Source organism: Triticum dicoccoides, chromosome 1A (genome assembly GCF_002162155.2).
Source record: "Triticum dicoccoides isolate Atlit2015 ecotype Zavitan chromosome 1A, WEW_v2.0, whole genome shotgun sequence".
Classification (NCBI taxonomy): Eukaryota; Viridiplantae; Streptophyta; class Magnoliopsida; order Poales; family Poaceae; genus Triticum; species Triticum dicoccoides.
In genome coordinates this window covers 579276149-579290336 of record NC_041380.1, presented here as the reverse complement: position 1 = coordinate 579290336, position 14188 = coordinate 579276149, and the positions used below count along the sequence as shown (strand labels likewise).

Sequence of the window (14188 nt, the reverse complement as noted above, 5' to 3'; positions counted from 1 at the left end):
CCCTTGTATGTTTTGCTAATTCACATGCATCGCATACAAGGGATTCTCTAGAACACAATTTAAAGAGAGAGGGATAAATACGTGACATAGCAGCAAAAGAGAGGTGTCCCAATCTTCGGTGGTGAAGTAACAATTCTTGAGTAGGAGACATGCAGGTTGCAAGAGCAATTTCATCTCCCCCTTCATCAAGATAGTAGAGTCCCTCATGCATGGTCCCAGTCCCGAGAACTCTCCCTGTCCCAAGCTCCTGAAAAACACAACAGGTGGGATCAAACCAACATCTACAATTGAGAGCTCTAGTGATGGAGCTAACTGATAATAGGCTGATAGGAAATTTAGGAACATGCAGAACTGGTGATAAGGACAATGTCTTGGTACACTGGACGGTTCCACGCCCTGTAATAGGTGCCATGGAACCATCAGCAACACGAACTTTGTCCTTACCAGAGGTAGGTGTGTAGGAAGTAAACAAGTTTGAGGCTCCTGTCATGTGGTTAGTAGCTCCAGTATCAATTATCCATGACCTTGACTGGGCTTGGTGGGATTCCATACCTTGGGTGATGGCATTAAAGCTAGAATCAAGTTTGGAGGAACCTTGGGACGAAGATGAGCCTTCGGAGAGTTTGAGCTTGGATTTGAAATCCTCAAGAGCTTGCATATCTACCACAGGTAGTTCCCTTGCAGATGCATTGTAATTAGCTTGTCTTTTGTTTGAACCCCGAGCTCCCCCTAGCCGAGATCTCCCTTTATCCCACCAAGGTGGATAACCATGCAACTCAAAACACTCACCCTTGGTGTGTCCTTTTCTCTTGCAATGGTCACAAAGCAATTTGCTTTTATCCACCTTACCAAAGGAATTTGTAGCATGACGAGGTTGTACGGATAATGCAGCACGAGCATCTGCACGCTCCTGACCATCCTCCTTCGGTTGTGCCAAACGAGTCTCCTCCTCAATCATGCTAGAAATAATATCATCAAGACTAGGCCACTCAGGCATTGCAAATATCAATTGACGACGGAGGTTTAGTTCCTGGTCTAGGCCATCAAGAAAGAGCTTGCTCACAAACGACTCAAACCACACATGATGAATTGCCAAGTCATCCTTGTGAACAGGTTCAAAAGGGTGATGATAATGTAATTCTCTGTATAATTTCTTTACTTCACCTGCATACTCTGTTACAGATCTTGAGCGCTGCTTCAAATTAGTTAACTCATGCATGATACGGGTGGCTTGCATTTTATTTGTTTTCCCTGCAAATTGTTTCTTCAAAGATGACCAGACCTCACAAACAGTGTCCATGCCTTCCACTTGTTCTCTAATTTTTGGTTCCATACTTCCCAACAGCCATACTAGTACTTTATCATTGATTTGTTTCCTGCCTGCACCGCCTTTCTCCAAACTTTCTTCATTGCCAACAAGTAAATAATCATAGTCATTGGCGCTCAGAATCAATTTGGCATATGGCGTGCCCAACTGATGTAGTCACCAGGTCCTGATAGTCTGACTGGATTTGGCTCAAGTGTATGCTTAACTGGCTCAGCAGCAGCCTTTGGTTGGTGCTGGTGCTCAAGCAGTTTGCTAAATATTTCATACATCTTATCAACACTAGAATCCCCTGTTTTCTCTTTACTTGGATCTCCCATGGTTCAGTGAGCAACAATATATTCCAACACTAGTACTTGGTTCTTCTTCTCAAACACGTGCAGCACAAAGAGGAACCAACTAGTACAGCTCAACAATGTGTCAAAGAGTACGGCAATTACTTCAGATTGCAACACTAGCAAATAGTATTGTTTAATCCGGCCAGCTGACCACCAAAGCAGCTCCAGGCAACACTGGTTCTTCTTCTGAAGCAATAAAAAACACAGATGCTCAAGGAGTCCGAGAGTCAAGTTGGGGACGAACTAGACCTGCTCACGGCGCCGGATGGCAGGAGAGAAAAATTAGCTTGTAGCGGGCGAGGGAGTCCAGACGCCCAAGCTCTATTCAACTCAACTGGTAGCTGCAGGAGCCTCCCCGATTGTACTTGATTCGGACAGAATCGAGGTCGCTTCCCAACACTTACAGCAAAGCCAGCAGCAGAAGCACCTCCAACAATAGGAGCGACACAGCACCCCACCGACGACCAAACTCAATCGGAATCACAGGAGAACCACACAGGATTCGTCCCGCTCTGACACCATCTTGTTACTCATGGATTTGTGAACTAGGGTTCATGAAGGAGAGGAGACATTGGGGAAAATTCTGGGGTCTTCTCTCGATCCCCTTCTCACATCTCTTTATTTATATTTTTGTTCTTTTACAATGTAGTCCTCCTGTCCTTACATAATGACAACTCACATCAACAGAGGCTAGTAGCTAGCTTGACTAAATCCGGTTAATTAGTTGGACTAGTTAATTAACCTCACCCCAAGTCAAGGTTCAGCCCTTGGACTGCCCTCCGACATTGTTCAACTTGGACCAGCTAGTGACCATCTTGTCTCTGTCTTTAAACTATGAGCCTCTGGTTGACTAATCTATCTGTCAAAAAAGGGATAAAATCTCAGGCGTGCATCTTTGAATTCACTGATTGTGGGGGAGGAAAGAACCCTGAACGCCTCTAGTTCTAGCACATGGTTCGTCCAGAATACTGAACCATTCTACTAGTGCTAGCACATGGTTCATCAAGAATAACACCCTGAATTCCTCACACGACACATTTTCCAAACTATTCCTTATCTCTGAAAAGCTCCTACATATATATGATGAAAATGGCACCCCGTTTGCCACCTTGCCCTGTCAAATTAGCACAAAAAAGCTGGAATCATTTCCATGTTCAAGCGGAGACTCCTGCAGTTTTATTAGAAAAGCAGCAGCGAGCAGTAGTGCAGTACAACAGCCGTATACATTCCACCGTAACAAAATGTCCAAATCAGGCACTTTCTGATCACTGATCACTGCTGATCCTGTCAAAAGGCGAGCTAGAAACAAACGCCAAAGTTTTCAACTTTCCCTGGTTCACCGGGCTAAGACATCATTATGACCCGGTCGCAAAGCCTGAAAGCCGCATATATAAGAGAGCTTAAGAAAAAGGCTACATCTTTCAGGTGCTAGTTGCTATATAAAGTTGGGTCATCTATTTTGGAACGGAGGGAGTAGGTAATTGGTGGGAAGATCTAATATTCTCATATTCCAAAATCTTCTCATATTACCCCCACTGAGAGACACGATGCAGGAAGCTAGACTTGTCGTATATTATTTTTCTGTACTTCTTTCCTTTGGAAAGTGTGGCCTTTCTGTAATCTGAAGAACTCACTCTGCTTTTGTAGTATGAAACCTCATGTCCTGTCGATAGATGCTGAAAGTGATTTGAGTTGCCAGGGTTGGAGCTAGCTGACGGTCATGCAAACAGGGTTCAGTAATCCCCTTTCTAGTCAGAGGAATTACCGATATCAACAAATGGAATTGGGATTGCATTTGGTGCTATCTAAGACTTGTTCTTGAGGATCTTGGACCGGGTTATCTGATGAGGATTTATGCTTTATCTCCGAGAAAATTGTAACGATTCTAAAGTGGCCATATGCCACTTACTGGAATAGTAGTGTTTTTAGAAGCCGAGTAGTACTCTATTTCTCGGGGCCAAGTTAATGCAGAGAGTTGCTCATGTTATCTGCTGTGGCATTCATTCAGATGCTCAGAATATGTCTTGTCTCGCACCATTTACAGTAAGAGAAAATCCATAGATCAACAGCTGCATATGAGAAGTAGTTACTAGTGGATGAATTGATTGGTCAGCAGAACAGATCTAAAAGTACATGTTTCTGTGCATCAGTAGTTGGCATGCTGAGCTTTGGTTCATGTTGTTACAGTATGGACCAGTGCCACTGCCACATTGTAAATTTTGAGCTAGGCTGATGTCTTCGTACCCTTGGAGATAGTTCCTAGGGTTGGTTAAGCAAAGATGAAGAACAAGACAAGAGAGTTTTGTATGTACGTTGCGCCTACTACCAATAATCATGCATATGTTCATCTCTGACTCTTTGACTTGCACACCATTACTTTTTTTTTATTAGCACCATCTCACTCTAAGCCTCCTTTTCTGGGTATACAAAGACAATGCAGCCTTGCTGGGAATCTAGCTACGTGTAGGTTCACACTGCATCTTGCTGAGGACATACATAATTCAGTGAGTGGTTCTGCTATATATTTCAGCAAAGGCATCGTACTTCAAAAGCCTCAAATGTATGTTGACCTGTTGCATCTCCAAACGCACGTTTGCATGAGCTGCATGCTCTGTCTGCTGCATTGTTTGATATGCTCAAAGCATACCAAGCTAGGCAAGCTCTGCACTGAGCCGCTGACAGTGCCATGCGCGCACAGGCACTCTCTGGTCAACCTCACGATCGACTACATGAAGGCATTTTCACGCTTGCAACTAGTTCGATCTCCAATTTGTAGGCAAGAAAAACCGTGAGGGTCGAGATGAGACAAGAACGCGTGGGTGCGAACACGATGCATGGTACATGCTGGTGCTAGTCTCACACGCATGCACACATGGCCGGCCCGGCCCCGGTCGACCGGGCTAGCTAGATTCCTCTGCAGTCCTCCTCGATAGTCGGCCGTCGAGAGGTCATCTGTGCTGCATGGACCTAGCTACCCGACGTCAATTGCACTCTACTAGTGGCCAGTGCTTAGTAGCAACTGTAGCAATAATATATGCACCGAGTACGTACTACCTCGTGGATCACATAAAGAAAGTGGTAGTCAATGGTAAATCCACGAGAGTGAGTACGTACTACATCCATGCGTGGATTAACGAGAGGAGATGTCTGTTGGTTCATCCCCTGAGTTTGAGCGCCCGCGTAATTTGTGCTGCTAGCTCCTTGGCATTTGTTTCAAATTTGTTTGAGCTCTGAATTTTCAATGGGCAAGAGCACGCACCTGGTCGACCGATCTCCCAAAAGTCAAAGCACATACGTGCCAAAAAAAGAAAGACAGAAAAACGGTTCCGTTCCATCACACGAGACGGCGCTAACAGTCAAACAGTTCAAACTTGAGGGCCTGAGAACATCTCCAGCCGTTCGGCCCCCCAGGACGCCGAAAAAACGCGTCCTGGGGACGAGCCGGCGAGATTTTCGGCGTGGGGGCGACTGCGTTTCCAGTCGTCGCCCCCGGCCCTAGGGCTAAAACTATTCGGCGTTTTTTTGGCACAAAATCGTTGAAATTCATCCAAACTCGACGACATTCATTCAAATTTGTACAAAAAACAAATAAAAACAAACAAACACGGCCTAGCTACGCCGTCCTCGCCGTGCCTCGCCGCCGTCCGGCTTCTAAATGCCTAGGCGCTTGTAGAAGTCGGTGTAGTCTCCGTCGTCGTTGTCGTCGTCGTCTTCCTCGTCGTCCTCGCCCTGCCACCCGCCGCCGTCCCTGCTGCAGCCCTGTCCATGGTCGCCAACGCGGGATGGCCCGGCCTCCTCCTCGTCGCTGTCGAGGTAGACGGCGCCGTCCACCTCGCGGACGGGGCTGTGGTGGCGCGCCTTGAGTTCCTCGATGGCGCGGCGCTAGCGAGCCACCTGCTCGCGGACGTAATCCTCCCTCGCCCACTTCATGGCCGTCTCGTCGGCGGCGGCCATCGCGAGGTGCTCCGGCTTCACCGGGAGCAGGGGAGGCTCCGGCTCGGTTTTCGGCCGGACGAGGCGCAGGCGACCGCCGCGGCCTTCCTCGGGGATGGTCAGGGCGCCGCTGCGGGTGCGGCGCCCTAGCAGGGACTCCCCCGCCGTGTCTTGCGGCTCGGGCTTGACGGCGAAGGGCCGAAGGCCGCCGGCGATCCGCCCGAGGAGGAGGAGGTCGTCGCGTCCGACAACCGCCGCGGCGTCCACGAGCTGCCACGGCGGCGAGAGAAGGACGGGGGAGCGGGGGCGGGGTACTCGAGGCACGGCGTGTTGCCGGCCTCGATGTAGGCGAGGACGTTCTCGAGGGTGCGGCCGGGCACCCCCCACCACTGGCGCCGCCCTTCGGCGTTGTGACGGCCGCGGGGCACGACGCCGTTGGTGGAGGCGATCAGGCCGTCACAGCGGCGGTCGAAGTAGATCGTCCAAAAGGCGTTGTAGTCAGGGGAGTACGTCGGCGTTCGCCGCTGCTCCTCCGTCAGCGACGACCTAACGCGGGCGATCTCTGCCCGCCTGTACGCCCCGGTGGGAGCGGGTGGCACCGGCACGCCGTCGGCGCTCAAGCGCCACGCGCCTGGCACCCTCATGTCCGGGGGAGCCGGGTAGTCGGCCTCAAAAAGGAGGGGCGCCTCCTACTCGTGGAGGTGGCGGCGGCCGAAGCCGTTCTTCGCCGCGGAGTCGCCTGGGTACCGTGCTGCCATTGCTCATCAACGGGCGTGTGGAGTGTGCGAGCGAGGGGGGCGATTTTTTGCTGCGGTGCGGCGTTCACCGGCGAGGAGTCCGGCTTTTATAGCTGGAGCAAGGGTGGCGGAGGCGCATGCCAGGCGACGCGTGGCGGGCGGCCGTGGCGCTGGGCAACGCGACGCTTCACTGTGCAGCATCAATGGGCATGCTGACCGGCGTGCTGCATCGCGCCAGACGCGGCATCAATGGAGGCGGCGGCGCGGCAGCGCGTCAGTTGGCATTGATTCCCGCGGGAAGCAAGGCGATGTGGATGACGAAGCGGCGCGTCGCTGGCAGGGCGGGCACATCATAGTTCGCGCCAAAAATGGTCCGTCCGTTGCCCCCAGGCGACCCCCAGCGCGCCGGGTTCGAGTTGGGTACGCTGGCGTCAATTTCGGCCCAATCCGGCGTAAAACGGGCTTCTGGGGTCGTGACTGGGCCATTTTTTTGGCACCGACGCCGAAAAAATGGCCTGGAAGGGCCTGTTCGGGGCGCAGCTGGAGATGCTTTGAGAGTGAGAGGTGCCATGACTGGTGGCGGCGATTCGGTTAACCTGTCGGTATACCAAGGCCAGGTTCTCACCGTCCAAAATGGGCCAAATGAGTGACTGATAACAGCCTATCCAAGGCCTGAAGGATGTAGCAGTTTGGGCCGTGGTATCGTGGGAAGATCTCATGTTACCACCACTGAGAGTGATAGTTATTCTCACTCAGGAACTATTTCCCTCTTGCTAGGGTTTCCTCCTCCCGGAGGCGATTTTATCACCGCCGTCGAGATCTTTGCTTCCCTCCTCCGATCCCCCTAGGTTGCTGATTCGGGCTGATCACAGGGCGATCTGGTATCGCTGCCCAGCCTTGATCGACACGTAGGGGTGAGAGGAGAGTTTAGGGTTGGTTCGCAAAGTCTGATCTGTTGTTCGGACTAGGGTTCAAGATTGGATGCAGGATGGGATCCATGGCGGGTGAGGCGTCTGGGTCAAACACCGCATCGGAGGTGGAGAAGATGATGGCTGAGTTAGGGTTGCGTGAGGAGGACCTTGACGATGTCATCTTTGATGAAAAGCAAGCGCCGCCAGATGCTGTGAGATGGATGGCGGTGGCCAGGGTTCACATCGACAAGCCGTACAGTCAATACTGGTTCTTCAAGAACATGCGTGCTGCCTGGGACTTGGCTCATGATGTGAAGTTTCGCCCTTTGGAGGACAACCACTATACTTTGCAATTTTTCTATTTAGGTGACTGGGAACGCGTGATGCAGGAGGGCCCGTGGAATTTCAGAGGTAATGCGGTGGTGATCGAGCCTTATGATGGAATCACAAAACCCACGGAAGTCGCCCTTGATACCATCAACATATGGATTCAAATCCATGATGTTCCGGGTCTATATGGACATCTTGTTAATCCACTTGCAGCAAGGGTTGGTGAAGTCTTGTTCTCGGAGCCAATCTCAAAAGATTTTGCTGGCAACTTCTACCGCGTGTGGGTCAAGATCAATGTACACAAGCCCCTAAAAAATGTTGTGTCCATGATCCGAGACGGGAAAAGGCAGATATACCGCGTAAGATACGAACGCCTCCCTGACTGGTGCGCGGTTTGCGGACACCTAGGGGCATGTGTACAAGGAGCATGGCGATGGCATCCATCCTCCTTCCGCTCTGTATTTCAAGGACCTCAGGGCGTCCTGGAGCATGAATGTTGGAACAGGCCCAGGAGGGGGCCGTGGCAGGGGCCGGCATGGAGGACGGCGTGGAGGCCGCTCTGGTCGCGGCGAGAGCGAAAACAACAAGGCACAAGAGCCGGATGACATGAATGATCATGATTTGGTTATGCAGGAAGCGGATGGCAACCGCAAACGACTCCCACATGATCCCAGAAGAGATGCAACGCCAGCTCAACTGCAATCCCCGCAGGTTCCCCCTCCTCTTCCAATTTTGGCTGTGTCTGCAAGCCCCCCACCAAAGCAAGACCCGAAGAGACATGGCACGAATCCTGATAAAGCTGCCATGAAGAAAGGTGGAGCACTCGACAAACCCAACGATGCAAGATTGGTGACCTCCCACGAGGAGGATCGTTGGGCACAATGAATATCTTATGCTGGAACTGTCGCGGCGCGGGCAAAGCCGCGACAGTCCGAGAGCTTCGTGACCTAACGAAGCAATTTGCCCCAGCCGTGCTATGCATAGTGGAGACTCAAATTTCTAAAGCACGGGTCGAGAACCTTTCTGATACATTAGGGTTTACTCATTCTTATGCTGTTGGTAGCTCGGGCCGTAGTGGTGGCCTCGGTTTGTTTTGGAATGATGCAATAAAAATAAATGTTTTAGGTTATTCAGAGTACCACATTGATGCCACTGTTAGTTCACTTAATAGCCCTGATTGGCGACTCACGTGTGTGTATGGCGAAGCTCAAGTGGGAGAAAGATACAAAACGTGGGACACTCTAAAATCCTTGGTTGCAACTAGCTCCTTACCTTGACTGTGCCTGGGTGACTTTAACGAAGTGTTATATGCACATGAGCATGTTGGAGCGGGTCAAAGAAGGCAAGCTCAGATGGTTGGTTTCAGAGATGCGCTAGATGTGTGTACGCTTGAGGATCTGGGATACCAGGGGAGACCTTGGACTTTTGAAAAGAAAACGTCAGGAGGGGCCTACTGCCGGGTTCGCCTTGATCGCGCTTTGGCCAATAATGACTGGAGTGCGATGTTCCCCCATGCAACGCTCTTCCACGAGACAGCAGCAACATCGGATCATGCGCCGATCAGGTTGCAGCTGGAGCCCTGGACCACCATGCAAAACAACAAGAAAATATTCAGATACGAGCTGTATTGGGAAAAGCATGCAGAGTATAAGGATGCTCTTGATCATTTGTGGACAGGAGAACCTGGTGCCGGCACGGTCGCTGGTTTAAATAAGAAGCTGCAGAATCTGTCGGTCTCCTTGACACAGTGGAGCGGGGCGACGATTGGTCAAGTCACTAAAGAAATCAAAAAGTTGTGAAGAGAACTGGAAAATTTGCAGAATGACCCCCAGAGAGTGGCGCCTTCACATGCAGAGGTCAAAATTTCAGATAAGCTTGTGGAGCTGTATCACATGGAGGAGATTTTACATCGACAGAGATCGAGAGTCGATTGGCTCACGGACAGGGACAAAAACACCAAGTACTTCCAGCGAAGAGCAAGCATGAGACGCCGGAAGAACCAAATAAAAATGTTGACGAGGGGAGATGGTTCAATGACGCATGATCCCTCCAAGATGGCGGGCCTGACGAACTCTTTTTATAAGAGTCTGTTTACAGCGGAAGGCACATCTGGGGTGGACGAAGTACTTCAGTCGGTCTCATCCAAGGTGACTCCCGATATGAATGAGGGTCTGCTAGCACCGCACACGGCTGAGGAGGTGAAAATCGCATTATTCAAAATGTACCCCACTAAAGCTCCAGGTCCTGATGGCTACCCGGCACACTTTTTCCAAAGGCATTGGGCTCTGTGTGAAACTGAAGTGACGGACGTGGTGTTGCGTATATTACGTGGTGAGGAAAGCCCAGAGGTGATCAACGAAACCATACTTGTCTTAATACCCAAGGTAAAGGATCCAACCCAGCTTACTCAGTTCAGGCCAATTAGCCTCTGTAACGTGCTTTACAAGATTGCTTCCAAGGTTCTGTCCAATAGGCTCAAAGTGATACTGCCAGAAATCATATCCGAGGAGCAGTCAGCCTTCGTGCCAGGAAGGCTGATTACAGATAACATTATTACTGCTTACGAATGCTTGCACTTCATGAGGAGAAACAAAGCTCAAAGGAATAGATTCTGCGCAGTCAAGCTTGACATGATGAAAGCATATGACAGAGTTGAGTGGGAATATTTGGAAGCTATAATGCTCAAGCTGGGTTTTGCACCAACGTGGGTATCTTTGGTCATGAGAATGGTGAGCTCGGTAAAGTTTTCTGTCCTTTTTAATGGTACAAAGCTTGAGGAATTCATGCCTTCGAGAGGGATCCGTCAGGGGGACCCCATTTCTCCATATTTGTTCTTGATAGCAGCGGAGGGCCTTTCGTGCCTCTTAAAAACTACAAACGAATCATCGCACCTTAGAGGAATACAAGTAGCTCCAACGGCCCCGCCGGTAAGCCACTTGCTTTTTGCCGATGATAGCCTACTGTTTGTTAAGGCAAATGTTGATGGAGCAAATGAGTTGTCATCCTTGCTTGATCGCTACTGCATGGCGTCAGGGCAACGTGTGAATCTGTCTAAATCCTCAGTGTTTTTAGCAAAGGGTGTCCTAACAATCTGAAGCAGGAGGTGAAGGGTGCCTTGAACATCACTAATGAGTCCTTATCGGAGCGGTACCTGGGCCTGCCCTCTGATGTATGTAACAGTAAGAATGGCGCCTTCAAGTTCCTCAAAGATCGCGTGTGGAATAAAATCAAGGGGTGGATGGAGAAAATCTTGTCTGTCGGAGGAAAGGAAATACTTATAAAATCAGTTGCACAAGCAGTTCCAGTGTTCTCCATGTCTTGTTTCAATCTCCCTCGTGGCCTTTGTGAGGACCTAAACTCGTTGATTCGCAAATTTTGGTGGGGGGTAAGGAAGGAAAAAGAAAGCCAAGCTGGGTGTCTTGGAGCACCATGACCAGACCCAAGGCTTGTGGAGGACTAGGGTTTCGCGATATTGAGCTCTTCAACCTAGCTTTACTTGCCCGACAAGCATGGAGAATCTTGACAGAATCTACGTCGCTCAGCGCACGGATCCTGCGAGCCAAATATTTCCCTTCGAGCGACTTTCTGCATGCTGAACTTGGATCCGCACCCTCGCAGGTGTGGCGAGCTATCCTCGAAGGGCGTGACACCATGACACAGGGCCTGGTTCGTCGCATCGGTGATGGCCAAACGACACAAATTTGGCAGCACAACTGGCTCCCTCGACCTCATAACATGCGCCCGATTACAAGCAGAACCCCAAACCCTCCACATCTTGTGGCGGAGTTGATTTTACCGGATGCTACATGGGATCGGACTACTATCCAGGAGGTGTTCTTACCAGTAGATGTTGCGGCCATCCTCTCCATTCCGTTGTGCACCAGACACATAGAGGACTTTTGGTCATGGATACACGAGAAGAACGGGATTTTCTCGGTTCGCTCGGCATATAGAATGTTGGTCACGACGAAACATAGCCGGAAAGCATGGTTGGAAGGAAGAGCAGACACTTCCAACTCGGAAGCAGAACAGAAACTATGGACAAAGCTTTGGAAGATTGCTGTCCCTTCGAAGGTCAAGATCTTCCTATGGCGACTTGCACAGCAGTCTATCCCTACAACTGATCTCCTCCACCAGCGGAATATGTCAACGGTGGACACTTGTGGTATCTGCGGAGCAACTGATTCATGGCAGCACTCTTTGATCCATTGCAATGCTGCTAGATCCGTGTGGGCGCTTCAACCTATGGAGACGTTCCAAGCCATGGAAGAGACAACGGAACCAGATGCCAAGAGGTGGATTTTTGCTTTGATTGAGGCTCTCCCAGCGGAGGTTTTCACACAAGTTTTGGTCACGCTATGGGCTATCTGGTTTGCGAGACGGCAAGCACTTCATGAAAATATACTCCAGAGTCCAATGGCCACACACACGTTCGTCACCAAATATCTCAGAGAACTGGCAGAATGTAAACCAAAGGAGATGACCCGCCAGGTGGCTGTTCCCAGAAGCCGGGTTAGATGGATCCGGCCTCCTCAGGGTTTTGCAAAGATAAGAGTTGATGGTGCAGTCAACAGAGCGATCGATGAGGGATCCTACAGTGCTATTTGCAGAGATGAGGGAGGGATGTACATGGGATCTTCCATGATCAGGAGTGTTGGGATTACCGATCCAACTACTCTAAAGACTCTGGCATGTCGTGAAGCAATGGCCCTGGCACTGGACCTGTCTTTAACTCATGTGGAGATTGCTTCAGACTGCAAAAACGCTGTTCAGGACATAAATCTTGGCACTGGAGGAATGAATGCGAGCATTATGAAGGAGATTAGGGAGACTACTTCTCTTTTTCAGAGTTGTACCTTCATCTTTGAAGGTAGAGTAGCAAATCAAGAGGCCCATAGCCTTGCTAAGCACGCTTTTGGTCTGGACCCGGGGCGCCATGTGTGGCTCTTAAACCCCCCAGACTTGAATTGTATCCCTATGAACATTATTGATCAATAAAGCGAGTGTGTTTAGACTCAAAAAAACCACTGAGAGACACGATGCAGAAAGGTAGCCATCTGTAAACATTTTTCTGCACCTTTTTCTTTTCTTTGGGGAGTGTAGCCTTTGTGTAACTTGAAGAACTCACCCTCTTTGCATTCCTGCTTAATTAACATGAAAGCGCATGTCCCGTCGATAGATTCTGGAAGTGACTTGAGAGCTGACGGCCACGCGTACAGGGTCCGATCCATGAATCGTCGACTACCTTTCTAGTCAGAAGAATTTTTTTTCCTGCAAATTGAATTGGGACTGCATTTGGTGTTATCTTAGACTTGTTCTTGTGGATCTTGGACCAGGTTATCTGACAAGTATTTATGCTTTTTCAGTTTTTCTCTGAGAAATTTGTAACAATTCTAATGTGAAGATATGCCACTTGCTGAATCATCAGTAGTATCATACAACCTAAGTAGTGTATTTCCTTGGATAAATACAGATAGAGTTTGCTCGCATGTTATCTACTATAACATTTAGAGCTTTATTAACGTGAATGTCTTCTCTCACACCGTTTACTGTAAGAGTCAAGTGTTACATATGAAAAGTAGTACTTGTTGGTGGATGAATTAACGCTTCATTTGGATGTCTCCATTGGAGAGCTCCGTATTGAATTGGCCTGAATTCCAAATCAGTGTGGAAACTGAAATGGGATGAATACGAATTCACATGTTTGGTTGTCCAACGAATTGGCCCTTGAAATGCCTCTGAGGTTTCAATACAGAATCTTGTTTGGATGACAAACTTTCGAATTGCATAGCTACATTACCAGGTTATACCATGTTCTACATCACTCAAAAATGAAATCTGACTATGAATGAATATATAGCAATAAAATAATTAAATATTCTAGAAAAGCATCAGGAAACACAAATGGTGATAGAATAACAACAATATTTTTTTACGATAACATAACACAAAATTTGAAACAATAAGAAATAGCATGTAGTCTCAAATATGGTCTCATACATGACATAAATCACAACAATTTAGAAGATAGGTCCAAATGCTTGACATAAACAGTGCATGGCAATACATACGTAGTTCCAAGTTCAACAAGGCAGTACATACATAGTTCCAAGTTCAACATGACATAAAATAGATGGTTCAAAGTTCAACAGCACATAAAAGCATTGATCTTCAAGGCAACATTAGCAGCCATGTCTTCCTCATGGTAATGGGCACCTCCTTCAGAGCTTGAAATAGGCGATCATTGAGTACCAACTTCCCGTAACATCGAAGCATATCTTGCTCAGCTAAATCGGGTATCAACCTAAGTGCATCAAGTATTTCAGCAGGTGTGGTTGTTGGAAATATGCCCTAGAGGCAATAATAAAATGATTATTATATTTCCTTGTTCATGATAATTGTCTATTATTCATGCTATAATTGTATTATCCGGAAATCATAATACATGTGTGAATACATAGACCACAATGTGTCCCTAGTGAGCCTCTAGTTGACTAGCTCGTTGATCAACAGATAGTCATGGTTTCCTGGCTATGGACATGGTGATGTCATTGATAACGGGATCACATCATTAGGAGAATGATGTGATGGACAAGACCCAAACCTAAGCATGGC

At 48.8% G+C, this 14188-nt stretch overlaps 1 protein-coding gene across 1 annotated transcript; it reads right to left on the bottom strand.

The window, feature by feature from the left end:
• Positions 1-39: 39 nt before the first annotated feature.
• On the bottom strand, positions 40-1121 carry LOC119341273. Its single transcript, XM_037613182.1, has 2 exons — positions 553-1121; positions 40-247 (listed from the first exon to the last, which is right to left on the bottom strand). The coding sequence occupies exons 1-2, from the start codon at positions 995-997 to the stop codon at positions 204-206; spliced, it is 489 nt and encodes a 162-aa protein (XP_037469079.1). The 5' UTR covers positions 998-1121; the 3' UTR covers positions 40-203.
• Between the last annotated feature and the right edge of the window lie 13067 nt (positions 1122-14188).